At 41.7% G+C, this 27,646-nt stretch overlaps 1 protein-coding gene and 1 long non-coding RNA gene across 20 annotated transcripts in view; both read left to right on the forward strand.

The window, feature by feature from the left end:
* The first annotated feature begins 227 nt into the window (after positions 1-227).
* LOC308193871 lies at positions 228-3,432 on the forward strand. Its single transcript, XR_013950019.1, has 2 exons — positions 228-406; positions 751-3,432. It is a non-coding gene; the product is annotated as an uncharacterized lncRNA (long non-coding RNA).
* A 3,099-nt stretch (positions 3,433-6,531) lies between these two features.
* Positions 6,532-27,646, forward strand: part of LDB2 (LIM domain binding 2) — a 218,109-nt gene continuing 196,994 nt past the window's right edge. For 6 of the 19 annotated variants that reach the window (XM_080588952.1, XM_080588954.1, XM_080588956.1 and 3 more), the window contains exon 1: positions 6,533-7,091. In XM_080588952.1, coding sequence (XP_080445078.1) covers positions 6,960-7,091 — 132 coding nt within the window. In that variant the 5' untranslated portion in view covers positions 6,533-6,959. Of the gene's footprint in view, positions 7,092-27,646 lie in introns of all 19 variants that reach the window. The other 13 variants (XM_080588942.1, XM_080588946.1, XM_080588953.1 and 10 more) reach the window with 10 other exon arrangements.

The raw sequence follows: 27,646 nt of genomic DNA on the forward strand, positions 1-27,646 counted from the left end.
GAATAAGTTTCAACGTGTATTTGATTGCCAGGTAATTCAGAAGGGAATCACCAGCCCTTCCCTCTCTTCGAAGAAGAAAAGTTGACAGTCAGCTAGTTGCTAATTAGCACTCAGCTGAAATTCCTCCAAAGCTGAGTGCTCCCAGTTGAGTCCTTTAAGAAGTAAGCTTGCAACTAATTGAAATATGCTGAAAGTTGAGCAGTGGGTGAGGTGTGTAACAGGTAAATCAGGACTGGGGGGTTAGGGGAGTGGAAAGAATATTCAGCTTCTCCAGGTAGGACTAGAACATTTTGGGGAAATGCTAGCCAAAAGGAGCAGCTCTTTCACGTTCATCCATCCGTTCCCTTTCTCAGGCCTCGTTTGTAACCTGTGACAGGCTATCCTGCCGTGTGTTAGTGAAGGTAAGGTACGGAGGAAGGGTTGCTTAAAGACTGTGTTGGAGTATGGTGTTGCTTATTTCTTAGGATAAATTGAGGGATGACTCTATACTGATTTTGAAAAACACATTGCTTAATATGTTAGAGCTGAGTGACTGTGCCACCTGCATTTAATTCATGTCGAGCTTGTCTTTAAGGGAAATGAATGCGTCAGAAAGAGGCTTGGATTTTGCTGGCCTGCCTGATGTCTAGCTGGAGGGCCGGTCTTCCAGGCCATGCTCTGCTCCCATAGCCTCCCCCACTACATCTTTGGATTTTTTTTGGCTGTCCGCCAATGTTACAAACCGCAGAACTGTCTTCTGTGCCACTGCAGGCTGCTTGCTTCCTCAGCTGCTGGGAGGTGGCTGCAAGAGGCAAATGACAGGAATTTCATCCTCTTCTTTTCTGTGCTCGACTGCTCTGGATTCACCGTCCTCAGTATCAGCTCTTCAGGCTTTCCTCAAGGAAAGCACACTCGGCTAGACCTGTGGAGCACTTGGGGTGAAGAACCCCGGTTGCTTCAAATAGCACTTTGCAGTGCCAGCCTCCAGCAGTAGTCCACCCCAACCTTCAGCAGCGGATAGCAGGGGGCAGGAGAGAAAGGTGGGGTGGAATGAGAAACTGTGAAGGCAAGCACATGGCTCAGGGAAAAGGAACAATGGAGAAGGGTGCTGGGTAGGTATGGGTGGTACGGAGGAAAATGAGAGAAATGAAGTCAGCATTGGAACAAGGAGATGGAAGAAAACAAGACAGAAGTGTTGTCGAAGCTGCTGGATTGTGGAGAGCAGCCTTCGTAGCATGCTCAGAGATGCAGTAAGCCAAGGTATACAAAGGCTCTCACTGGTCTGGAAGGTGATCTGGTTCTGTCAACGGGCAGATGTTCTGCGGTATCCTGGATGTCAAGGGCTGAGTATTTCACACTTGGGACCTCATCCTTTCCTGCCCGGCACCGCGTGGAGCTGTTTCCTCTGGCACGGTCACGATGTACACAGCACTTACCGTGCCCAAATGAGATGCAGGGTAGATGCAGCCCCCCCAGACACACTGCTCAGGCTGCAGCTGTATGGTGTGATGGCTGCCACTCTGACAGCACAGTGAGGAGCAAAACGAAGCCTCTGGTGCTTAAAGCATAAATCTCTCCCTTGTGAGCTGAAGAGGCAGGCTCTGCAGCTGAGAGCTCTTACAGGCCAATATCCTCTCTGCGCTAGGCACTTAACATGCACCGAACACTGGGCTACCATAGTTTAACTGGGGAGACGATAAGTTGGTTTGTGCACTACATGTTGGTATGTCCAGAGGGCCCATCGCTGTAACACCATGATATGGTTTGCACCACTTTTACTTTGTCTCCTGTTTCCTTCCCCAGCTCTAACTGGTGTAGGTTGCTCTACATGTCCTGTGTGGGTGAGGCAGGCTGCCTGCTTGTTCAGAGATGGGCAGGCTCCTCAAAGACTACCTTCAGTTGAACTTTCATAAAGTTCCAAGACAAAATTGAAAATCCTTTTTGATTATGGACAAAGACCTCGTGCACACTGCAGAGCTCAAAAAAGTTTAACATCTCTTGTGCTCTCATCTACTCAGAGATACTTCTAGCATCTTTGGTGCGCACTGCAGCTATAACTTAAAATCTTACTTACTAGCATTAAGCAGATGAAGATAATACTTAGGATTGCCATATGTACAGAATTATCATTATATGGAATTCATGCAAGTTAGGTTTGAGTCTGCAAACAGCCTGAAACACTTAAAAGAGGTGAACCCTTCTTGCTGCAACATAAACTCTAGAACACAGTAGTTTTGGTGGACTCACATAGGGACTACTCAAAAACACTTACAATAAAAATAACCATGTCATTTATTAATGACTGAAAAGGACATTAATCACACTTAAAAGAAAAAAAAAAAGGCAGCATACATGGAAAAAGCCTGGAAGTGCATACTGAGTCTGGCAAATATTTTTAACGACAGATTCAAGAAATGTATTTAGTTTCCTGTCCACAAATTGTGAAAGGACAGTGTTTTCCCAAATATGTTTTTATTTCACTATATTAATATTTAATGCAAACAAATTACAGCTTCTAGATTTCTTATAAATTGCAAGCATCTGCTACACTAGGTTCTATAGCTGTAGAAATTAATGGCAGTGTGCATCTCTGAAACCTGTCAAAATTCTGTGTTTGAGCTCAGTGATTGTGTGTTACATATGACAGGGTATTGCTGGTGTTTCTTTGTTGTGCATCCCAACTTTTGAGAAGCACATTTCATTTAGTCGTTCGTGAGCATTCTCAGGAAAACAGTTTTGTTCTTTTAGCTAAGGTCACTCCATCAGAAGTCTTTGCTGCTGTCTGGCTTTTGTATAAACAAAGGACAGCCTGAAAAGGTAGTTTGGTTAATTTTTTCAAGAAATTCAAGTTTACTTGAGTATTCTCAAGAAACCTCATTTCAAGTACCTCTAGTTATTTGCTGTTCACTTGCTGTGCATCTTTAACTAAGATCATTCTCTTCTGTTCCAGTCTTTTCAACAGCTACAAACCACCTTAAATGTATCCTTACAAACCTGATTACTGACAGAGACTGAACAGTCAATGCATACCAGGGATAAATACAGCAATTACACCTATTTACAGCTGTATCTCTTTTCTGCATTATTATTATTACTAAGTGGTTATTAAAAATAGTGCAGCCTTCAGAGCCGCTTGTCAGTTTTGCAAGGCAAGGACCGTGCCTCGGTTGCGCGGGTGCTTTCGGCAGCGCTGCGTTACAGGGCTGTGGGTGCTGGCAGGTGGGGTGGCGGGGGGGCAGCACGGGTACCCCCCTGCCTGGAGCATCCCCAGGCTCCAGCCATAGCCTCAGCCAGAAGGCAGCACCCAAACATGTGGGAGAGTACAAGCAGCAGGGTTGAACGAGCTGCCCCGATTTACCCCTCTTTGCTTCCTGCCTGTGTCCTGGAGAAAGTTTCCACCGCTGATTTTTGGGCTGTTTGAACAGTCCTGCTATTGTAGCACATCTCGGCTATGTGTAGGCACCATGGGGTTCACGCTGGGGGGGGTGCAGAGGAAGAAAAACAAACAAACAACAACAGCAAAAAAGCCATGCATCTCCCTGAAATAAAGGGAAATTGTCCTCGAGAGCTGTCAGAGTGGAGTCCTTGACTTACGTGGGCCCTTCTGCTTCTGCCCAGGAGAGGGCAATACGGCACCCAGCCATCAGCCAGCACGTTGCTCCATGTCTTGAGGCTCCTTGGGGTGTCCGAGGCCCACATGAAATGTGCCTGGACAGAGGCACAGCTCCCAGCTCCACCAGTGGGGTCTGATGGTCCCATCTCCCACCCAGCCCCGTGTCCTCGGTGGGGACCGGGGGCACGCAGCCCACTGCTGCCTCCTTTCATGCGTGGGCACAGCACCCACATGGGGGCCGGCACTCTGGGTTTGAGGGTGGGGAGCCTGAGGTGTCGTAGCCCTCCCTTCTGGGTAAGGCTCTGCGCTTTGAGATGCGGGGGTATTCACATGTGTATACGCCTGTGTAAATGCAATGCTGCCCACACACTTTTTCTCGTAGATTTGTAGCCATGCATACGCAGGCATATGAATCCCTTCGGTTCCAAGTTTGGGAAGACTAACTAGCCCCTTCCTCCCGTTTTCCTCTTCTTTCTTACAAAACTCATTTTCCAGATTAAGCAACATACTGGCCGTCCTAAACCTCGGGCCAGATGTCTGCCTTTGACCCCAGCTCCGCTTTCAGAGCAGTTTCATCCCGGGCGCAGGAGAGCCGAGCTGCGCGCTCCTGCAAAGCACGCCAAACTTTAAAGGAGGCTGATCCAAGTGGGAATTGAGCTGACACCGTCAGGATCCCTGTAACTTTATTTTCCTTTGATTCCACCTTCTGTTTTACTGTTCCGCGCATCATGCTGGTCTAGATGATAACAGGCAACTGGAAGTGCTGCTGGAGCCTGTAATTAGCACGTTCCTACCCTGGGACCCGGTTCTTGCCTGTGGGCTGTAGGTGTACAATAATTTGCTAGTTAATCAATGGGAATTATTAAAATATCGCTGCATATTTTTTTTGCATTGCAGAAGAGCTGTACACATAGGCTCTTGCATGGGGAAGTAGCTGGGGTTCTAAATCATGAAAGCAAATTGTCCTTCTAGTTCAGTACTTAGAGGTTTTTGTTGTTGTTGTTTTTTAAAGCAAGCTCTGCCCCCTCTCTACCCCCAAACGCCAAAATGAAAAATATTAATTTTGTTGGAGCGTTCAACTTCTTGAGGCAGTGAATTTTATCATGGTCAGAAAGTCCTTAAAACAGATACCATTTTGCAGCTGTGCAAAATTGCACCATCTTAATTACAAAAAGCAATGCATTCCGTCTTGGGCAAACATGTTTTACTTTGGGTTTGCTTTGCAAACAAAGTAAAATCCACAGTTTGGTGGGATTTTTTTTTTTTTTTTGACATTTATTTAAGTAGGTGATACTTAAAATAAAAATGTGTGTACTAGCACTGTAAATTTGTAATTTTCCCATCATTTTGGTTTTTAGATTTTAAGGTAGCTGGGGTGGGAATTTGTTGGAATGCAATGCAGGAAGGCCCAGGGAAGTTTTCTCCCAGGCCATGCAGCCACTTTATGGACTTACCATGCAGTCAGTGAGCACTGGAGGAGCACTGTCACTGCAGCACTCCTGAGCCAAATGTTGTACATGCTATTTATTAAACTCAGCATCTCCGGTGACGGTACTGGAGCGACAGCGTAGCGTTGCTGCATAGCTAGGGAGCACTGAAGGAGAGAAGTGCAGTACCCCATGTATTATCTGTTGGCTCCGTGTTTAGTGACAGAAGCTGTGGGAAGTCTATAAAACAGCTCAATACGTCACTTCTTCTGGAAACTGTTATTCCACAAGAGTGTACAGAAATAGTTTTGCTAAACAGCAACTGGTATTTCAAAGATAAATTGTGATCCAGATCAGTGGTCAGCAGAATAAAGTGATGCACTTTCATATTTTGTCCTGCAAAGAGAACTCGGGTTTTCCAGATTTGGCCACATATGGAAATGTAAAAAGGCAAGGAAAATTGGGATTTTGCGAATCTGTCTTGAAATATTCCTACATTTGGTTGGATTAAAATTAATTTGGCAGTGGGTGATAACGCTCCAGCATTCTTTTAGGATTACTACGTAAAATTCGAAAGCGTAATGGTGCGCGCCTCGATTTCCCGATCTGTGAAATGGGCGAGCGTGCAGGGCTGACGCCAAGCGCTCCGCCTGAGAACCACTGTGAACACAGCCTGATTGTTACTCTCTTAATCATATTAGTTAACTAAATCTGTTCCTAGAGTGGTTCCATTTGCTTGAATGAATTTACATGAGAGATTAATTCGGCGCTGTTTATTGTTGTTTTTACATTTATCCAGCACTGTAAATAATGCCTGATACTTTACAGCTGTGTGTAAAGGCAGGCTGTGCTTCGAGGGCTTTTTTTTCCCCCTTTTCCCCCCAGGTAATTTGCAGGTTCCTCTCCCAACCCTCGCACTTTCCCATGGAGCGGATGAGCCCCTTTTGTTTTCCTTGGATTTTCAGGACTTTTCCTTGAGGTGACAGCCCCTTCCCAGCACTTCCACCCAAGTCTGCTTCAAGTGCCCCCCGACGGGGGCTCCTCGCCCCCCCCCTCCTCCCCCCCGACCCCCCCCTTTTTTTTTCTTTTTTTTTTTTTGGCACTTTTGGGTTCACTCCCGCCGCTCTGTGGGGCCGGATTAGTGCTGGCCAGGCCGGGGAGCCCCTGAGGGAACGGGTCGCCCTTTGGGGCGGCTGCCCTCAGGTAGCGACGGGGGGCGCCCTGCCCCGGGGGGGGGGGGGGGCTCCGTGTTTTGGGGCGGATCCCCCCCAAACGCAGCACCCCCCGGGGTAGAGGCAGAGGCAGGGGATGGGGCAGGGTCCCCCCCACCGCCCCCGGCCCCCAGGCGTGGCGCAGCCCCCTGTGAAAGCAGCGCCGAGGCTCCTCCGCGTCCCCCCCCCCCGGCCCCAAAGCGGCCCCAGGCCGCGGGTGGGCACCGCCGCGTCCCCGGGCTGGCTCAGGCAGCTTTAAAACCACCTATATGCTAACGAGCCCGGCTGCCAGGTTCCCGAGGGGTCCTGGCGGGGAGAAATTAAAACCAAACCTTGGACCTCTGTCAGGCTGGGAGAGGAAAATGATATTTTCGAACTAGTCCACAGCGTGGACAGGAAATGACCCCTCCAGAAACTGCTTCTTTAAAAACGAGCGGTGGTGCCTGAAGCCATCCAGCTCTCCGGAGCCTGTGCTCTCCCTCTCCCTCCCGCTCCCTCCCCGGCTCGCTCCTCTCCTCTCTTCTCCTCTCTTTCCCTCTCCTCTCCGCTCCCCCCCCCGCCGCCTCCTGCTCTAGAGGGCTCCCACAGCAGTTCCCAGCCAGTGTGTGCAGCCTGTATGTGTGTGTGTGCGCCTGCTGCTACTTTGTACTGTGGAGAACACACAGCCCATGTGCTCTGTATGGATGTTGGTGATACTCTGGGTAGCTTGAATCGCTGCAAGCAGGCAAGATGTCCAGCACACCACATGACCCTTTCTATTCTTCTCCTTTTGGCCCATTTTATAGGAGACACACACCATACATGGTGCAACCAGAGTACCGAATATATGAAATGAACAAGAGGCTGCAGTCGCGTACAGAGGTAAGTCCCTCAGCCTTGTTTTACTGTGCATGGAGCGTGCTGGGTTTCAGCCTGAATTCCAGCTGAAGCGTCCCATTAGGCAGTGCAGGATATGCAGGCATGAACCCTAATTAATTTAGTAGTTTAATTGGGTAATCCCTCATTATGTTTCCATGCAGAGCAACTCTTTGAGTAGATACCAGCTTAGGCTGAAATCTTGAAATTACAGCACAGCACTTCAGGACTGATTGTAATGCTGTTCCGAGGAAATTTCTGTGCCTAGTGTGTTGTTTGCTCGGGATCTGTCCTGCTGGCATTTGCAGCTATAATATTGCAAGGTATCTCTTCAGCTTCTGCACAAAACTAATCCAGAACCGTTGCAGGTTTAGGGGGAGAGACGAGCCTTTATCTGCTTTTGTTTTGTAAACTCATTAAAATTAAAAATGAATGCTGACAGAAAACAGGAGCGGAGTTTTAAAAACTTGTGCCTAAGCTGCACTTAAAGGTGGAACACATGTCCAGAGCAGCCGACAGAGAAATTCGTGTTTACATTGGGAATGCGGTTGCTTTTAGCAAGAGGGATGATCCGTTCACGACTTTATCGTATAGCTGTCAAAAGTACCTAATAATGTAAACTACATTCACTGTTGCTTATGCTTTGTATAATCTGTTAGTGGTTTACACACCCAGGCTCCTGCACGCAGATCAGCTACCACAAAGGAAAATGCTAAATGGAGAGGGGAAATACTTTAGTCACTTAGGGGGAAAAAATAATTGTGGTGGCTGCATCTTGTTATTTAGGTGGTTAAATAAAGCACACTTTTTGGTCTGCTGAAGTGAAAAGTGTGTGGACTGAACCCGGCTGCATTTCTGCCCATGTGGCTGTGTTTGTGCAGCAAACATCCTTGGGGCTGCAATTTTGCACAGTAGTTTCCTAGTGGTGCCCTGCAAACACTTCTCAAAAGTATTCATCTTTCGTAATTAATAGCGTTACACGGAGGCAAACGCCTGCCGAATTCGTGTCACGAAGCACGGTGAAGGATTTTAAATTGACCTGTTTGCTGCATTGTAATTCTTGACGAGAACATGAGGTTATCATAAAACAAAACACACATGCATGCCTGAATTGTCAGCTAAGCCATGGAGGGGCTGTGACGTTTAATGTATATGATACAGCTAACAAGATGTGACCTGCTTTCGGATTGGCTAGCTGCTCGGGGGAACTGGGTTTCTGGCACTCTTATCGCTGCTAGTCCTAAAACACTGCTCTTGGGTAATTGTTAAATACACTTCAGGCTGGCTGGAAACTTGAAGCAGCTCCCCAAACCATGGGGACTGCTCCTCAGTTTGGCCCCAAGTAGCTGGTTGTTGATGGTCGTTGTCATTTAGCCATTGGTGTTTATTTTCTATTTTTTTTTCTAAACTGTCAGTGTCTTGCAACTCTGTTCCTTACCTTCCTGTACATACTAGCATCATAATTTCTAGACTTTTCCAAATAAATATAAGAAGTGTGTATCATTAAGTGATTCCTTCAGGGTTTTGTATAGAAGCTGTTCTGAAAAGCTGTCTGTTAATTTCAAGTATTATTTTAGCTGTACTTTTATTATTTTATTGGGCCAATTTTCCTTGACGAATGTTACACTCAAAAAGTTTTCGAGGGACTTGTGAAACAACTTCTCCCTCCTGCATGGCTGAGGTGTGCCGAGAGGGACCAGTTTCATGGCAGGCTTTCCTGTTGGGTGGACTGTTGTGAGCAAAAAGCAGTAACCCGCTCCTCCTGCCATAGGTTTCAGCAGGATTTTACTTTGACAGATAGTGTTTAGTCAATGAAGGCCTTATGCTTAAGGGTTTTTCTTCATTTGTTCACAGTGAAATATCTTTGCCTTGTGATTATTCAGTGTTTACATTCTGGTTGTCTTTTTTAATTTCTGAGCTTGTTGCTGTACGTATTGTTGTTTCTTGAAATATATTTTTCTAGCTAGCTTCATGTCACTTCATTCATCCTCCAATTAAATCACCTTCCTTAATAAAGAAAGTTTTTAGAAATTTACTTCCCTGGGATGCATACAGTGACTGGATGCGGGCAGCCTGCAAAGAATCCTGCTGCCTTCCTGGGCAGGTTGGGAGTGGAAGTTTCACGTAATTTTCTGCACTTCCAAGCGTGTTTGTGCTCAGTTGCTGAAGGCTTCTGGAACATGTATGACTGGCTCTGAATTTCTTAAGTCCAGACCGATGGAGCCTCCTATGTCCTGGAAGGAATGTGCTTGTGCTTTGGGTGATAGAGGTTTACTGCTTGAGCATTTCTCTTCAGGCAGTCTTTGAAATAATGTGGGCACTTGTCTGAGGGAGGCTGCTTGCACTCTGTGAGCCCCAGGGGGTAGGTGAGCACAAGTAAAGCAGCTTAAGGGGAAAGGAATTACAAAGAAACTGCCCAAAAGACTGGGGGTAGCAAGCTGTCAGATTCCACTTGGACCCAACTTCTGGAGAGAGCCAGTGGCAAGTGAGGATTTCTTTTAAAAAATGGAAACCTACAGCTCTTACTCTTCCTTCCGTCCCAAACGTATGTCTGGAAAGCCTTTGGGACTGGGTTGTTTTCCTATGGAATTAAAGTGTTCTTAATAATCTTTTAGAGTCAGATTCTCTGCCGTCCCTTGCAGTGGTGGAAGTTCCGAGGCAGAGCAAAATGTACGTCTTTGAGTGAAGTTGTACAGAGGACGGATGGAGGGCTTGTGAAAGGAGCGTGTTTGTAATGTCCATCTGCCTCCTCCCCTCCGTCTGTAGAGCCCACCTTTGTAGTAAATCCCTGTAACTTCTCGACAGAGCTTGCAGGTAGGTGAAAAGTGATTCAGTAAAAGCCCTGGGGTGGTAGAGACACCATCAGGGAAGGCACCAGTAAATGCCATTTCTGCTCCTGCCCCGCCAGCAGCAGGGAGGATGGTACATGGGGGAGGTGGAAAAGTCCTGAGAGTGGCTCTGCGCTTAGGGACCCTCCCTGAGAAATCCGCTGCTCCCACTCTGGTTTGTGTCAGCATCCGATGGGAAGGAATAAATAGCCTCTGTGAAGGATGTGCTCAGCGTGTTAAGCAGACAAAATACCGTGTGATAAATAAAGGTCATTTAGATGCAGCATGGATATCTTTGTTATTCTTGTTTTCTTTAGGAAGAAACACTAGTGATGAAAGTAAAGGATCAGCAACTCCAGCCCGTGCTAGACGTACAAACTTTTGCTCTCCAAACTTGTTGCAACTTTCTGGGCTCCTCAGGCAGAACCTACAGCTGCCTTTTTAAATTCAGGGTCAGTCTTAGGCGAAGAATTCCAATCACACCCAGGCAGGGGGTGGTTTTATGATGTAAGTACTGGCAGAAGTCCACTACCTAGCTAATTCTTATGTGATCTAAAGTAAATTAGGGGGCCAGAGTTACTAACCAGCATACAGGAACACCTTAGCTTCCTTAAAAGTTGTTCAAAGAAATCTAATCTTGTAATACTTTTTTTTTTTTTCCTAAATGGAAATGAATACATGCTTTCTTAATAATACTTGGGAATGTCTAGAGCCATTTTGTAATATGCCAACAATCCTGTTTTAAAGAAGTAAAATGCATATTTCAATGTTTAATAATCTCTGGCAGATATAAAGACAAATCTTATTTACTTCCATCACAGTTAACTAACTTTCTGGTTAACTGAAATACAGCTGTTTCCTTGCATGTTTGTGGTTTTAAGGATTTCATGACTATTCACTCAAACTCAGTTTATCTCAATATTTTTATATCTATATTAGTTTAACATTTCAAGGAAGAAAGCCTGTCGTGACATAATCAGCAGTTTCTAAAGTCCTAGGTAGCAGATACGCAATGTAGGTAAATTAGCTTAAATATTTTCTCTGTTCTTCATAAAACTCGACGTTAAAAAAAAAATCACACAAGAACTCTTTTCCTCTTTGATGTTGTAAATCCTTTTCCATTATAATATTTAATCATTTGAAATTGCTCACACTTAAAAGAAAACAAAAGGTGATTATATCTTGTATATAATTATTTTTCAGTCGCATTACAGCGTGCTGTGCGTAGATCACTTGAAGTTGCTGACAGTTTAAAGTTTGAGGCATTGCTTTATTGCCAATAATCAAAGAAATGTATCAAGCCCTTCACTTGTTTATTTAGTCCTCTATATTTTTAGAACTTTGTCTATCATAGTATATTAAATTCACCTGTCTCTCTTTCTATTACAAGAGAGTAGAGCCCTTCTGGCTAAGAGTGTTTTAAAGGTGACTGGAAAGCTTGACTATTAGCATATTTGTTTTAAAGACAATCAGCTTAATCAAATCATATCATATTAAACTCCTACTGAACTGTACAGTGAATTTTCAAAAGTGGAGATTTCACGATGAAAGAAAACTTAAAGCAGATTAAAAGGAAAATAAAGAAGGATGTTATGATTATTTAAGAGCTACTAAATGAACTGGAAGCTTACACAGACATTCATATTCAAGCAAATATTTAAAGCAAAGCAAAGCAAAACAAAAATTTTACAGTTTAATGGAAGTCTCTTATTTTACTTCCTTGCATTGCTACCCGATGAAATAATCCTCTCTTCTTCTTCCTCCTGATGCATTTTTAATAGATTAGTCATAAAAATATGTTGTGACATCACATTTGTTCACATAGCAACTTAGTATCACAAACAGATCTGATATTGTATACATAAATCTGAGTTTGTCCAATGAGTTTGCTTTGTGGATGGGAAACATAAACTTGTGTCTCAAAGTATTTTTGAGGAAATATTCCTTCATCCACAAATATACTAATAGTATGTAGCAATTCTAGGAACACGAGTAAAGTATTTTCAAAGCCTACTTTTTAACCACGCTTTGCTGAAATTGAAAGGTCAGTTTTAAAAGAAAACCCTTGAACCCGTTTAGGCAGACACTGACTTCAGAATGAATTCAAGGCTCTTTTTTTTTTTTTCTCTGATTGTCATTTTATTTCATATAGCCTTTTTCATCCCTTTTTAAAAAAAAAATCAGTTGCAGCTGTTTTCAATTAAAATTGTTACAAACTAACAATACTTATGAGGCTGGGGAAAAAAAAAAAAGACTACTTCCTTTCCATGCTGATCCTTAGCTTACAATCAGGGATGTCTTGCTGCCTCCCCGCCCTCACGTTATAATATAGAATGTAAACTGCATGCTGTAGGGATGGGGGGCTTTGGGGGACAGGGGCTGGTGAGGGGGTCGAGGGAGAGTCAGTGTGAAGTATTAAAGCTGGATCTCCTCTGTACATTACTGTGATGCTTACTGGATCATTTCTATGAAGAAACCTTTTCAACCCTTCGTTTTCTCTTTTTTTTTTTTGTTCTTTACTGTTTAAACCATAAATCCACTTTAAAAAAAAAAACCTTAAACTCAGTCTTTCTCCGAAGTAAACAAGATTTACTATGCAGATCGAGTCTCAAAAATAGAAAAATAGAAGCTTCTGGATAGTGAGAAGGAACTAAATAGAGAGCGTTACAAGGACCCACTCTTGTACTCTTACTTAAACAGGAGTTCTGCCTGCAGTTGGATTGCAAGATTAGATTAAAAAAAATATTGTTTTTGGTATATACACTTCCTTTGTTTATAGAAAAAGTGTATGGGGTAGGCTTCTAAACTCATTGCAACATTTTTAGCTGGACTCCTCTCTTCAAATGGTATTTGTTCGTATCTTTTTGCCAAAAGTTGCATATCTGCTGTAAACAGGCGTTCCAACCAAGCCGATACTTTGGTTGCTTCCTTCCCAAGCAGAGCTTGCTTTCCTTCACCGTGCTGTGTAAACAGGCCAGCATGTATCCTCATTTTGCTGGGTGCTCTTTTCCAAAAGTGGTTCGTGGGCTACTCGAAGGCTCAGAGGGGTGACCCTGGCAGGGACAAGGTTGCCCCCAAATGGCTGATGATCAGTAGTCTCCAAAACTGCCTGAGGTAGGACAGGGCCTGTTGGTCAGGTCTCAGTGGCCTTATTTTTTTAGTCAAAAATAGTAGCGAAAGAAACCTTTCTGAAACGCTGGCTGAAATCTCTCTAGGCTTGTGTGTTTCTTTTCCCCAGTCCTCTCTTTCAGGGTTTGGCTATTGAATTCATGCTGAATATTCAGTTCAAGATTACTACTAGAATACTGTTTCCATCTCTTACATTCTGGTGGATGGCCATGCCCTCCTAAACTGAAGCCTATAAGTTACTGATCTAAGCCAAATCGTACTCTTGGTACTTCAGGGGATCAACTACAATCACCTGAGGGCAATAAACCTCTGTGGGAACAGTTGATGCTTCTGGAGACAACTCTGGCACTTCCATGCCTTGTGGGGCTAGTGAAAAACTACTGACCTGGAAAAATGAGACCTTTGCAGAAATAAAATACTGGGGCTTGGTGGCCTTCTAAGCCTATCAGCTCATCAGGACTGAAGCGTGTTGGTGGCGTAGAGTCTTCGCAACAGCCATAAATTTTACAGGAGCAGGCTGTCCTTTTCTCGAGACAGAGGTTCCCTTGGCACCACCTTGCTGCCTGCTTGTCAAGACCCCCTTGCAGCGAGCCTCCTGGCCAGGCTGCTGTTCCTGTCCACATCATGCAGACCTGAAGCATGAGACTTGGGTGTAGCTGGCTTATTTTTTATGACTAACTCATCAGTAGTATTCATAACTCTGCAGCTAAAAGGTAAGCGTCAGACTAGACCTTCTCCCTGAGGTCTTTCTATTGTCGGTGCTCAGTACTTAGCCAGGGCAGAGTCACAAGCTCACAACTGACACAGTAAAGCTAGAACTTGACGTAGATTTCTTAAGTGTGCTTAAACTCGGCTGCCTGGCTACTTGCAGACTACCTGCTGGATTGTTGTATCCTTCCAAGAATCTGATAAATTAGAGCATTGCTGTCATAACTATCGTGTGTGATCTGCCCTACCTGCTGATAACCATCTTGCCTGATCCTAAGCCGCAGGGTCAGCTTGCCAAGCCTAGGTAGCTGAGCAGAAACTAATTCATATCTGTCGGTACCATTTGTGTGTGTGCCTAAAAAGGGAAGGGGGAAATCTAATCTCTGGGTGTAGTTTTGCAGTCAGATTGCTCACGTACAGCAGATTCAATATCTGTCCAGATCCCATCCATTACACGGCTGCTGGCTGCAGACTAGAGCATCCTTCGTGATCCAGAAGGGTTGCACAGGCTACTTGGGTACCTCATCTGTTGCATTCAGGACATGAAGGAAACCTTGTATGTGAATAACAGTGATCACATATGGACACCCATGATTAAGGCAGACCCAGGCATAGACCTAAATGTAGACTCACTGTGCTCATTCTTCAAAAACTTACTACGTGGAGAAAACAACTGTTCTTGTTTAAGTGTTATTATGTGCAGACTTGCATCACCTATGCAACAGACTTCTTGTTTTTCCTTTGGACTTTCAAGCACTTGTTTCTTCTAATTATTTTTTTTTATTAGATTTATTTGCTAAAGCAGTAAATAGATTGAGAGAATGATGACTTTCACTACCTTGCATGTTTACAGTATTTCATGTACCTTATTGTGACTGGTGTTGCAGTTGTGTAGTTTTGCTTCAGCCATTAGAGGAACATTGTCTCAGAGAAAGACTTGCCATCTGTCCTAGGGCAGGATACAAAGAGATTTCTGAAATATTAATAACATTGGACAAAAAGAAATATTCTAAATTTTTAAATAGAGTAGTCACATGGAGCGAGGAAGAAGTTCAGAAACCACAAAAGTAAAGAGTGAAACTTTTTTTATTTTTATTATTTAATCTGGAGCACTCTCACTTTATCCCTCAGGAAGACAGCCAGCAGCATCAGTGTTCCTAACCAGCTCCTTTTCTATGGGGTACAGAACCTCCAGCTTCAGCTGAGATAGGCAAGGCAGGCACGAAACCTGCTTTGCCATTGGGTTTGCAAACAGGACAGTGTTGTGGGTTTTGTTGTTGTTTGTTTCTGCAGTTGGTTAAAGGGAATATGAAATGCCACATACTCAATCCCTTGTATTCTAATAGTAACTTGCCTTTTCAGATCAGTGTCACTGTCTTCCATAATTCTTGTTTCCACTTTAAGCACTGAAAATCTTTCTATGTTATTCCATTTCACATCACAATAATGCTGTTGTGACTAGTAAACACCATTAAGTAAAAGCAAAATAATTCCTTTAGAGCAAATGAAAATTCTTCCTGTTGAAGTTGTTCTGCATCTTGCAAGACCTTCCTTTTGGTACTTGGCCAACATTTCTCCACCTTTCTTTTTCTCCATACCAAAATGGTAAAAATATCAACAGGTTATGGATTCTATATGTGCATTTGTAACCATACCACTTGCTTTACTGCATGAAGGCAGTAAAATAGCTTCACCACCTCTACCTAGACTTAATCACTGGAGTATCAGTTAACCCTTAGGGTAATTAGGTAATAATGTTGTTGATGTGATTCGAAGTATCATTTTAAGCAATTAGAAGTTCAGATATAATGTGCTGCAATTATGCATTATATAGCACATCTATCTGTTTTACAGAGCAAAAATTACCATATGTTTTGTGGGAAGCTTGGCATTTTACACCGAGTGGAGTTCTGCTTGTATTTACGAACAGCATGCCTGTAAACTATGGTAATAACTCTTTGAAGGCCACACCTATGCACGTTGCTGATTATGTTAAAAGGCATAGGCCTGTTTTAATGAATGTGTTCGCATGAATAATGGGACATGGAAAGGCAACGCTCTGGGTAAAGGTTCATTACCTGAGCGCAACAAATACTACGTGTAAAATTTCCATGACTATTCACTTGAGTTTAACAGTGAATTTGCTCTGGCTATGCTCATGCTCTTTATGTGTTTCTGTGCGTGTTTGATCGCTGGAGTTTTATTCTCACAAATAATTGCAGAATGCAAATTTCAAGTTGTTAAGGATTCTCAAAAGAAGTTGTTTATTTTATATGGGCTAAGCTGAGAGGCAGTGTTACTGTTTTGAGTTTCCAGAACCTCCCAGGTAGAACCATGATCTTTAGAAATTAAATACACCAGAGACAAATCTCTCATTGCTTTGCAATGAGGACTGACAGGTGTATGCATATAAAGCAAATTAACGTCAGTGAGTGGTGGCAATGGGAAATTAAAGATCAGTAAATATGATGTATTTGGACTTTTAAATTTTTTTCCATAGGGCAGGATATACTGCTTACCATGCAGTTACTTTAGAAAAAATGTAATATAAAATTGCTGAAAAAAATTAGAAGCTTCCTGGCATTATAAGCTCTAGTTCCATCTGTGCTCATCCAGTCAGGGATGAGAAATAGTAACATGCGATATATGACCACTTACAGTATATAGTCTTAACAGAATATTACATGCTTATAGCGCACTGCTTGTTATGAAAGACAAACATATGTCTTAAATTTGAATAATTAATGCATTGAAATAAATTGTTATTAATTCCTAGCAACTCTGAGTAGAAAGAAGTGGAATTCATGAGATTTATTATTTGATGTGAATGATTAGCTCCGCTCTTTTCAATACCTCTTAACACTCTGTCAGGGTTAATAATGCAAAGTAAAAAGATCGGTCAAGATGCCAGCACACCGAGTACATCTCTTCTGTGACAGTGCTGCAAGATTATTTAACACCCACATCAAGAGCATCCTGAAGCAACTGAGTTACACCTTGACTGATTGTTTCATCCAAAGGGCTGCACTCCTAAATACGCAGCATCGCACAGACTTCCTAGTACAGAGCGGTGTTAGCGCTGGTATGTAACCTGAAGCCACAACCTGCGTGTCTAGACTGACAAGAATCCTTCCAGTTGAGCCACTGTGACACCTTGTGGCTTACAAAGTAACACAAGTATCTTTTAGAAAACAGGTAAAAATCCAGAGGTTAGTGGGTGTTGATAAATGCCCTCTCATACGAGTATGAAGAGAAATCTCTTGGCTGGGTTACTCTGCTGTGTTTTTGTGATACAGTAAAATTAAGCAATAATGGGCTCATTTCTGTTCAGAGCCCTTATAATACATATTTTCCTGTGATGTGATGCGTCATAAGATGGGGCATCACTTCACTAAGTCTGATCTGCTCTTATCTCCAGTGCTCTGGTGTTTGCTCATCATTCAGATTACATAAAGAAACATGGTTTTGGCTGCAGCACAGAGTAAATATTTTGTTTGTTTCCAACCATTAATTTGGTTAACCAAAAGAGCGCTTGAAGCGATTAAAGTACATTTTGGTGCTGAGTACGTTCAAACAGTAGCAGAGTTGAGTGAAACAAAGATACAGGAAGCATTTGGCAATGGGCACACAACTCTGTAAAACCCTGAATTTAGTGGGTTAAATAGATCAGTATTTCAGCTGTAGGTAATTCATGAACTGCTTGCCTTACAATGAAGTTATATTTTTGTGAGAAATTCTTGATAAACTTAAAATTGGACCAAGAATGCATTGAGCTGAGATGGAAGTCTGTAGCTCTAAAGGCTCAGGACCTTACAATACCTGACAGTACTACAGAGTCATAGAACCACTTAGCTTGGAAAAGACCTCGAAGATCATCAAGTCCAACCGTTAACCCAGCCAGCACTGCCAAGTCTACCACTAAACCATGTCCCTAAGCACCATCTCTACACATCTTGTGAATATCTACAGGGGTGGTGACTCAACCATATCCCTGGGCACCCTGTTCCAATTTTTTTCTTCACAACCCTTTCAGTGAAGAAATTTTTTCTAATATCCAACCTAACCCTCCCCTGGCACAACCTGAGGCCGTTTCCTCTTGTTCTATTGCTTGTTGCTTAGAGAAGAGACTGACCCCCAGCCCCCTACAACCTCCGTTGAGGCAGTTGCAGAGAGCGATAAGGTCTCCTCTGAGCCTCCTTTTCTCTAGGCTAAACAAACCCAGCTCCCTCAGCCATTCCTCGTAAGACCTGTTCTCCAGTAGTCTCTGACCATCGCTTCTTGCATTGTCACACCTTGCATCTTCAAACAAGCATGTCCGTGGTTTCCTCCATAATGATCCCAAGTGTTCGAAAGGAGTTTCCCAAAAACTCATGTAATATTAGGTCCCATAATGTTTTCCTTTGCCCCAATACTTGCAAAAACTTAGCAACAATGGGGCTGAAATGGTTGCATTGCGGTGCCAAACAGTCTCTTTGCTGTACATACTACCTTGTGATGTAGGGAGTCTCCATCCTTTTGTTGTCCGTTACCTTCGGGCACACCCACAGTGCTGTCACTTAAACATAACAGGTAGGCATAAGCGCACAAACTTGCATTAAGCTAGCTGGTGTGGGAAGCAGTAGCAGCACAGGGCACAGTGTGTGCAATCTGTCTTATTTCACACAGGTATTTTATCTTCGCTGAGCTTTTAAAGTTGGGTGGCTACTGATGTTCATCCACACCCTTGCCTTCATGATGTGCACCGTTTCATTTATTATAGCATTTATATTATAAATATTTATATTATAAGTATTATTTATTGCTAGATTCTTGAGGCTGGGACCATTTTCTGTGTTCTTGTACAGTACCAGCACAGAGCAGTTGTGGTCTGTGCCTGCAGCTCCTTGTTAGCACTGTGCTGTATAATGTAATGAACTGAAGACTAAGAGTGGATAGTATTTAAAATACTTTCAAACCCAATCTAATTATCCCACATTCATTTTGATTTCACAAATCAAATGTTTTAATTGATTTTACATATATTTATGTACTACAACAAATTCTCTGACTAGAAATACCACAATACAGTAGTTTCTTGGAAGATGACTGTTTAATGTTATTAACACATTTCATTACTTCTCAAATAATTCAGCATGCCCGTGCAAACCTCCTGGCTTTGCCAAGAAAGTACAAATATATTTTAGGGTAGTATTCAACTGGTTGATTTGTACATCTGATACTGTTATTAAATCTATTACTTTTTTAGTGTGTGATTCTTTAGTAGTTTCATGTCAATCAGAGAAGCTCATTCCAAGTCCATTTTCTCTTAACAGTGGAAGGACAACTTATCTTAAATTCCCCGAGAAAAGCATATTCTTCTCAATGAGGGCTGGTGTTGGGGAATATATATATCTTATTTCACAAGGATTTGGGGAGGAAATATTACAGTCTTGTCATAAATAAGTAGAGATGAACCTGAGAGGTTGTTCTAGGGAAGAAAGGCAACATTTTTTTTTAATTGTTTGCACTCTACTGATTTAATTAGCCAGTGAGAACAGACCCACTTTGAATATTAAAAAGACAAAATCAACTCCCCCCCCTCTCCCGTCCCCACATCTGTTGCCTTTTGGAGACTACTCACAATACCAGAACTATCCGATGTCTAATGGATTTTGCTTTTTAACAGACGCTACCTGTATTTGCTTGCAAATAAAGGAGGCAGTTGTAAATCTTTTATTCCGCTTCTGAGGGAAGGGGGCTGTTTAAATTGTCATTTTGAAAGAAAGCGGGCTACCTTAAGCAGAACTGAAGCATTATTGGTGTGTTGCACAAATGAAGGTAGTTACAGTCTCGATACATTTCTGAATGGTGATCTAATAGCAATATCTTAATGATTACCATATTAAAGAAACTTACATTGTTCCTGAGGTTGCTTCAAGTTGAAAAGAGTGGAGTCCTGTGAGGGGCAAACATTGGTTAGGGGCAGGACAGCGTGGATGGGTAAAAACTACTGAAACGATCTCTGCTATATTTCATTATGCTCCTTCTGCAGTATAAATTGGATTGAATTTCAATAAGGAAGGGAAGCAATTCACTGCACCTCTGCTGGGTTAGGCCCACCCCTGCAAAGGAGCTAGAGCCTTCCCTCTAATCACAGTCTAGATTATGAATATTAACGCCTCATCCTGGATCCCAGCCTCGCAGAAGTGAGGGATGCTTCTCCTGCTCAGTGCCCATCCGTCCAGCATTTGTGGACCACAGAACTCCCTTAGCTTTGTTTAATGCAGAAGCTAAAGAAAAAAGGTGGAATTTTTAATGGTTTTCTTCTCAGAGGTTTTTTTTTTTGTAATGGGAGTATACCAGCTATTTTATTAAAACATTTTTTCCCGTTGAGAGGAAAGAATCCTACTGGTTTTGCTGAAGTTGACTTTTTACAAACACAATTACCTGTATAATTTTCAAGATTATTATTAGGGAGTATATTAAACTATTAGGACCATGGGAACTTGGACAAACCCACCTGGCGTGCAAAATTTTGTTACTGGAATAGCTGCACTAAGCTTGAGAACATTGAGTGTGATTATAAGAGGCAACTGAGAAATATAAATTGAGAGCTCAGCCCAGCAGTCTTTCCCTTCCTTGGAGATTGATGGCACACAGATGCACAATTGCAAATAACATACTGTTTGTGGGCCAATGGTACTGGTGTTTTTTTTTTTTTCTTTAATCTTTTTTTTATCTATCACAAACTTCCTAGATTTGTTTCAGGCAGCTCTTACTATCTCTCTGTAATGCAGCACCTCATCCCCGGCAAAGTTTTCCTGTTTATGTCAATGGAACTGGGATTTGGCCGTGCGTTTGGAGGTGCCAGGGTACACCACTGAGGCAGCTTTCAGCACGCACCTGATTCCTGCAGAAGCTGGTTCAGCAAAAACTCGGTTTGGGGACCTACCTATTCTAATGGGTTTAACAATTTAAGGTGATTCAGTTCTTCGGGATGAATTTCAGGCACCTTGAAGGATCAGAAGGGCATATTTACATTTTAGATGTTGTCCATAGTTGGCGATGTGATAGAACTGTGTGTTCAGGGGCTTAGATTATGTTTGCAGTTATCATTTCATAAATGCCAAAGGTATAACAGAAAGCATGGTTAAAAACAGCAGCACTCAGTATCGGGGAATATAGAGTAGCAAAGCAAATAACAAGAAAGGGGGTTAAGTTTTCAGTCAGAAATTTAGCTGGAGAGAAATGAACAGCACATAAATTAGCAGAATAGTAGTTACATCTGACAAGTTGTAGGAAGTAAATCATTTAGGTGAGCTTATCCACACTCGTTGAAAGTGGACTCTGAAGCCTGTGTTGTTAGCTGTATTAATAAATAACAATTTTCACAAGATTTGTTATTAGGCTTTGTCTTCATTTGTTTGGTTTTAATACCAATCAAAAACAAATCCTCGACATTCATAGTTAATATTTTTCAACATTTTTCCTCAAGCAGCTGCTAGCCTCTCTGCTTCACTGGGAAGGGGAGAGGAGACGATTAAATGAAATTCATAGCCTCTTAGTGTCTGTTCGGTCTGCAACTGGCAGCATGTGTGGTTTGTGGCTGCTGGACTGGCAGACTTACAGCCTTGGTATGACGTCGAGTGCACACATCATGGATTTGTGTAGGCTAAATATGGGCTTTAAAAACCCACCCTTCCCTGGTTGCCCTCCGTTAGGAGACTACGGACTTCTTCAAGTAAAATCAGAGCAAAGGAATTGAGCTCCTTGTTACAGCTACGAACTTGTGTGCTTGGCAGAGTGGCCTTGGTTACTCAGTTCAGCAGCTTTTTTTTTTTTTTTTTGTAGCTGGGTTTTCTGTATTTCTGTATTTTCTGTATTTATTTGCCTGGCACAGTAAATGATAACTTACTGCTTTAATAAGTGACAAATGGATGCAGCTAGCAAATCTTAGTTCTGCTGAAATACACAGCAAATTCTTCATTAGTTTCAACAGCTCCAGAGCCGTATATTTACCATAAAGTAAGGATTCCTTCAGCTTGTTATTTGTATGAACCTTTGGAGTTCTTTTGCTAAGAAAATGAGATTAAAATAATTATCTCTACAAGGTTGTGTGTATGTTGACAAAATGTTACTGTCTGTCTTATACTTGGTTGCATTTAAAACCTTTGGGTGCATTTCAGGCCATAAAGTGTTTACAGAAGTATAGCCACTTGCATTCATAGTCGTCTCTCTTGCACCTACTTCATAGCTTATTTATTCGTAGAAATTGCATTTGGAATTTCCAGACATCTAAACTATTTTCAGCATCAAACTGACCACTGATCTTAAAAAATGATCTACATCAGCGCCAACTCAATCATTGACAAGGGCTGGAGGAAATTAAACATCTGGGATCTATTAAGATTTTTATTTATGCTTTTAAATATTGAAGTGTGTATTGCTGCTTGCCTTTTACGCTTTGAGCATGAATCCATTAAAGAAAGCTCTCACAACACAAGCAGTTGTATGGTAAAGTGATTTGGGCTAGGAAGCTGGGACACAGCTATGGAAGTATGGAGGGATCAGAATGAAGTCGATGACTGTGGGGAATGCTGATTGATTTATTTATTTAGTGCTGGCATAGAAGACATTGCCAGATTCTTCCCAAAGACAACAGACTAAAATTCTTATGCGGCTTCTCTCTGAAAATGCTTCACTCTTGTATTTATCTGCTTTCCCTATACTGAGTCTTCGAGGTGCAAACTTGTTGGATTTTTCAGTCTTCCATGGAAGAATGATGGCCTTGAATTTTCTCACTAGCGCACTTTCAAATAATCCTCTAATTGCACCCTCACCGAAGGAGGGATTTTATTATCATTATTATTATTATTATTATTCATTTGCATTCATAATCACGTAATATTTTTCTGGAGGAAGAAACAGGCCTGTTGGGACAGTAGCCCAGAAGTTTGCTGAGTTTCCTGCTGAACTGCCCGTGCCTGAGGCAAACTCCACAAATTCCCCTCTGCTCCTCTACCCTCCTGTGGAGGCATGGGCAGAGTGGGGCATGGGATTAGAAGGTTAAGCCTTTGAGGTACTTCGTCACCACGGGAACAGGGAGATTGTAAATATTTTGTTAAAGAAAGACATTTGGGCAACAAGAAATGCTGCTACTGGGCTTTTTGGAGCTGAGTTGAGGAAAGGTCTGGAGTTTTGTTAGGTTTTCAGTGAACGAAGCCTTGCAACAGAACTGGAACTTCCAACGTTAGCATCGTTTAGATGTGGTTTTGAGCCTCAATTTTCCCAATTGCAGGGTCTTAATATAGTTTTCTAAATACACGCCTCTGTCTTGCTCCTCTTTAAGCTGATACCTTTAATTTATAAGCTAATGAGCTGAATAATCTATGCTTTTGTTAAGCAAGTACTTGCAGATACCCCTTAGGTGAAGAGGACACTCCGGATGGATTCTCGGGTGTGGTGTAGGAGCCCACTGCCAATCTCCATTGGAGTGTGTGTACTGAACCAATGCTGCTGGTGTGCAGACACCTTTAATCAACAGCACGCTAAACACCTTGGATTTTCAGCATCAAAAGCAAGAGGTGAAGGCTCCTGTTAACTCTCAGTAAACTGCTGTATCCTATTGTCACTGGGACCAGTCACTAGAGGGGGCGAGATCTCATACCTAGAGTATTACAGGCATTTTGGAGGAACTCTGTAAATCCTATTTGTAGTGACTGGTGGATGGAGGAGCTTATTACCGGGTAGCAGTACTTCAATGGAGGCTGAGTCCCTTCCATCCCACAGAAACACTCTTATAAAAGGAACTCAGAAATTAGTCAATGGCTTGCTGGTCTTACTGCAGAGACTGAACACAATATCTGGAAGGAATTAATTGGAAACCATGCCATTTTGTGGGAAGTGGAAGGAAAAAGGATGCACACTTGTGTGTAATCAATGTATGTGAGGTATATTTCCCATCTTAAGTTTTACCAAAATTTTCCATTATTCACTTTTGGATTTAGGGAAATGGGAGAGTAATACAGTAAATGTGAAAGTTAGCATTAGGAAGGGAAGGGAAAGGTTTTCAGAAATGGCTTGCCAGCAAATGTACCAAGCTGACTGGCCATGAGCAGAATGATTATTTAAATAACTCAAAGGGAATAGCAAAAGCAGAAGGGTTTGTTGATGCAGCATACAGTGTCTTTAAAAGGACATTTTGATTTTTTTTTTTTTTGGTGACCTGATGCAAAAGTTCAAGATTGTATAATGTCCTTGATTATCTGTGTTTAAAACTTGCCTAGGATGTATCTAAAAGGATACATTGAAGTAATAACTCAGCAAAAAGCTACTATATTCTTGTGAGACCTCACCTGGAGTGCTGTGTTCAGCTCTGGGGCCCCCAGCACAAGAAGGACATGGACATATTAAAGCAAGTCCAGAGGAGGGCCACAAGGATGATCAGGGGGCTGGAGCACGTCTCGTATGAAGACAGGCTGAGAGGGTTGGGTTTGTTCTGCCCAGAGAAGAGAAGGCCTCAGGCAGACCTTACAGCGGCCTTCCAGTACCTGAAGGGGGCTACAGGAGGGCTGGGGAGGGACTCTTTGTCAGGGAGTGTAGGGGTAGGATGAGGGTAATGGTTTTAAATTAAACAACATACACATGAAAATCTTAGCCATGCCATCCTAAAAACTTAAAGAAAAGTGAAATTAGTTGAAGTTTCACCTAGAACCTTCATTACTGATGTAGGGAATTTCAATGAATAGAAATAATTCCACTACTGATAATCATTCAAAATATCAATGATGTGTTTTCTTTTCTTTTTTTAGGTGACATTGTGAGATTTTTTTTACAAGTTTAAATTGGCATTTCTCATTCATTTAGAGCGATGCTTAGTGTTCTGACAGCTGACAACCTAAACGTATGCTGTGAATGAAAAAGAACTTTTAAAAAATCTCGGAGCTAGATCATAGTGTGGAAATTCAGCAAAAGCAGACTATTCACTATAAACGATTAGTAGCAGCACTCCTACTAAATGTGTTTCAATTCATTTTTTGTCACTAAGAAATGGAGAAATAGGTATCATATTAAAGGAGACCACATCCTTTTATGCAAATTTAATGCATTTGGCAGGTTTATCATGATAAATGGTCAGGATGAGATAGTTCATGATGTATCTCTAATCTCTTCTGTGAAGATGTTCATGTCTTGCAGGAAGTAGCCCCTTGAGACATCAAATCTTTAGAAGTGCGTGGCAGATGGTGATGTCTGCAGAGCCTCATAGATTGCTTTGAAGTTCCTCCAAACGATGCCTTCAGTTAGCATGTCTGAGTTTTCACAAGTTCTCTTGCTTCATCTCTCCTTCGGTGTCATCTTCCCTCCTTCCTAAACTTGTGTCCCCAAGTTGTTTTGTCATATTGGGAACACACAGCACATCCTCATAGAGTATATCTCAACTCCCTCCCCAGTCCTGTCGTATCACTGCCTGCAAAGTTGTTCTTCCATTAGGCATCCTGCATATTTTAAGAGCAGTGGTTTACAACAGCAAAACAGTAAAATAGAACAAATGTCTTAGAAAAGCTGATCTATCGCTTTTGCTTTGTGCTCACTGAGTGAATCTTTGGAGCTAACATCAATGCCAGTGTCATGTTAACCAATCAATTATAATCAAGTACCAATATTAATTAGGCCAACTTCTCTTTAGGTTAGTAAGAAGAAATGGTTAAGTTTTAATGCTGCTACGGGGAGCCTGAGGAAACTGACAAAAAAAAAAAAGTGCTGCAAATCTTTTGAAAATGAATACCTAATTTAATGGAATATGGGCAGTGAAATGGGTACAGTCTAAAAGTATACAAATAATATGGGTTGCAGATCTGAACAGTTGCGTATTTTCAGATCTGAATATTTTCACCTTTCTTCAGTTAGTCCTGGTTAATCTGAATTCGGCTGAGCACATTTAATGAAATCAAGTACCAAATTTCATGTACAATTTTACACCTGTCATGTTCCCTTGTAAGTTCACATTTTAGAGTTGATCTCCTAAAGTAGTCCTGTTACCTTCTCCACTGTACATATTTTTTGTGTATTAGATTGTAATATTCTTGTATCTAGGAATTTTGGGGGGCATAACTTCTCTCTCAAATGCAGTTGTCACAACTTGATCCCTTTAAAATATCTTCCTGTGTAATGCTTTTTCAGTCATGGCCTAGTGATTCCTACTAATTCATGTATTAATATTTCAAGTAATAGTTTCAAAATTATTGCACGATTCCTCAGTCTGCTATACTCTGTGTAACGAAGTCCAGCTTCTACTAAGGGTAAGACCTAAATATTTCTGTTTGCATCACATTTGCTTTTCCAATTTAAACCATTCTCGAAGGCTTTTTTCTTTTTCTACATGTAGAAGCCACACCTAATGGTGCTGTATTACCCAGTTGCTCTAAAAAGGGAAAGGGCCAGTGAGCAGTGTGTTCTTGAGATACATGGAAATTCTTGTGATTCTTGGAAAATTGGGGGTAGTAATTAACTTCTGTGATAAGTTCAGTTTAAAAAATCTTGATTTTTGAGGCTGTACTTACAAGCTCCTTAATCTATGACATTACCTAACTACTTCTGGGACAGTTGGCATTTTTAGAAGATGTCAGTAATTAATTGTTGAAGGCAACTTAGGGTATCTTCAGAAACATGTTTTAGGTTCTTATTATTATGCCAAATGTTATGGTTTCATGTAACAATGTAGTTTTAAAAAAAGGCCCTGAAAAACTCAACCACAGATCTGACTCAGCTGTCCACGATCTAGAAAGGGCTACTAAAGACTTGAAAAATCTGCTTCTTAAAATTCTGCTAGTGCGTTAAGGAAAAGATTGTAGTGGTTTTTCTGTCTCCGTGACATTTCCTTCATTCCAGTTACTGCTATATCATTTCATCCCACGGGGATTTATAGAATCACTTAGAATGATTCTAGATTTATAAGAATTTATTTGTAGAGCAAAGAGTTTTTTGCCTTTGGAATGTTAAAAGAAAGTACCACTGATAGTTACAATGTTTAATTTAAATATATATGTATATATTCTCATGCCTAATTGGTACTTTACAACACAGCTTATCAAAATGTTTCTTTTCCCCTCCACAAATGATTTTTGAAGTTCTCATAGAGACCCAACTAACACTTTAACAATGATGTATCTGGTACAATATTTAAATAAATGATGCGACTGAATACAGACTTAAAGTAATCCAAACTCAGAGTACCTGGCTGGAATGTCACCTTTACATTTCTTATCCCGCATTGAACTGGCAAAATATTTGTACATGTAAATGAAATCATAAATATTTACCTGCTTACTGTGCTTTTCATGAGTGCAGATTTTTTTCTGGATGAATATGAGACAGATCTGGCAGTCGATTCAGTCTATTCCAAAACCTTTGGCCCATATCAAGGAGACCGTGTCAGTACCTGTGAGTTACTCTATCACATATGATGTTAAAGCTTAACAGACAAGACCATTGGAGGCAATCTGGCTATGACCAGAAGATTCAATTGTTAAAATCTCACCTGTCTTCCAAAACAGATGGTAAAAATATGTTTGGTCATCTCTGTCTTAGGCTTTCTGGAAGAACACCCCAAAGACCACTATATTCACAATTCTGAATTTTCCAACTTCAGTGTTAATTTTGTTGTAGATTATTTTTTTTAATAATAGCAAAATAAGAAACTTCTTTCAGTATTATTCTGATAATCATCATCATCTAGCCATGTTGCAAATGCGTATTTAGTAGAGTTGTATCAGTCAAGAAACCTGTGTGAACAGAATGTCCTGAATAGTATATCCAGTGCAAACGTTGTGAATTATAACCCAAATCTTTCGTCTAGGGCATCTTTAGACTTTGTTTATAAGTATGGAGTGATCTAGTGATCTTCCAAGCAGAAAAACT

Source organism: Anser brachyrhynchus, assembly GCF_964034855.1.
Source record: "Anser brachyrhynchus genome assembly, chromosome: 4".
In the NCBI taxonomy this organism is placed as follows: Eukaryota; Metazoa; Chordata; class Aves; order Anseriformes; family Anatidae; genus Anser; species Anser brachyrhynchus.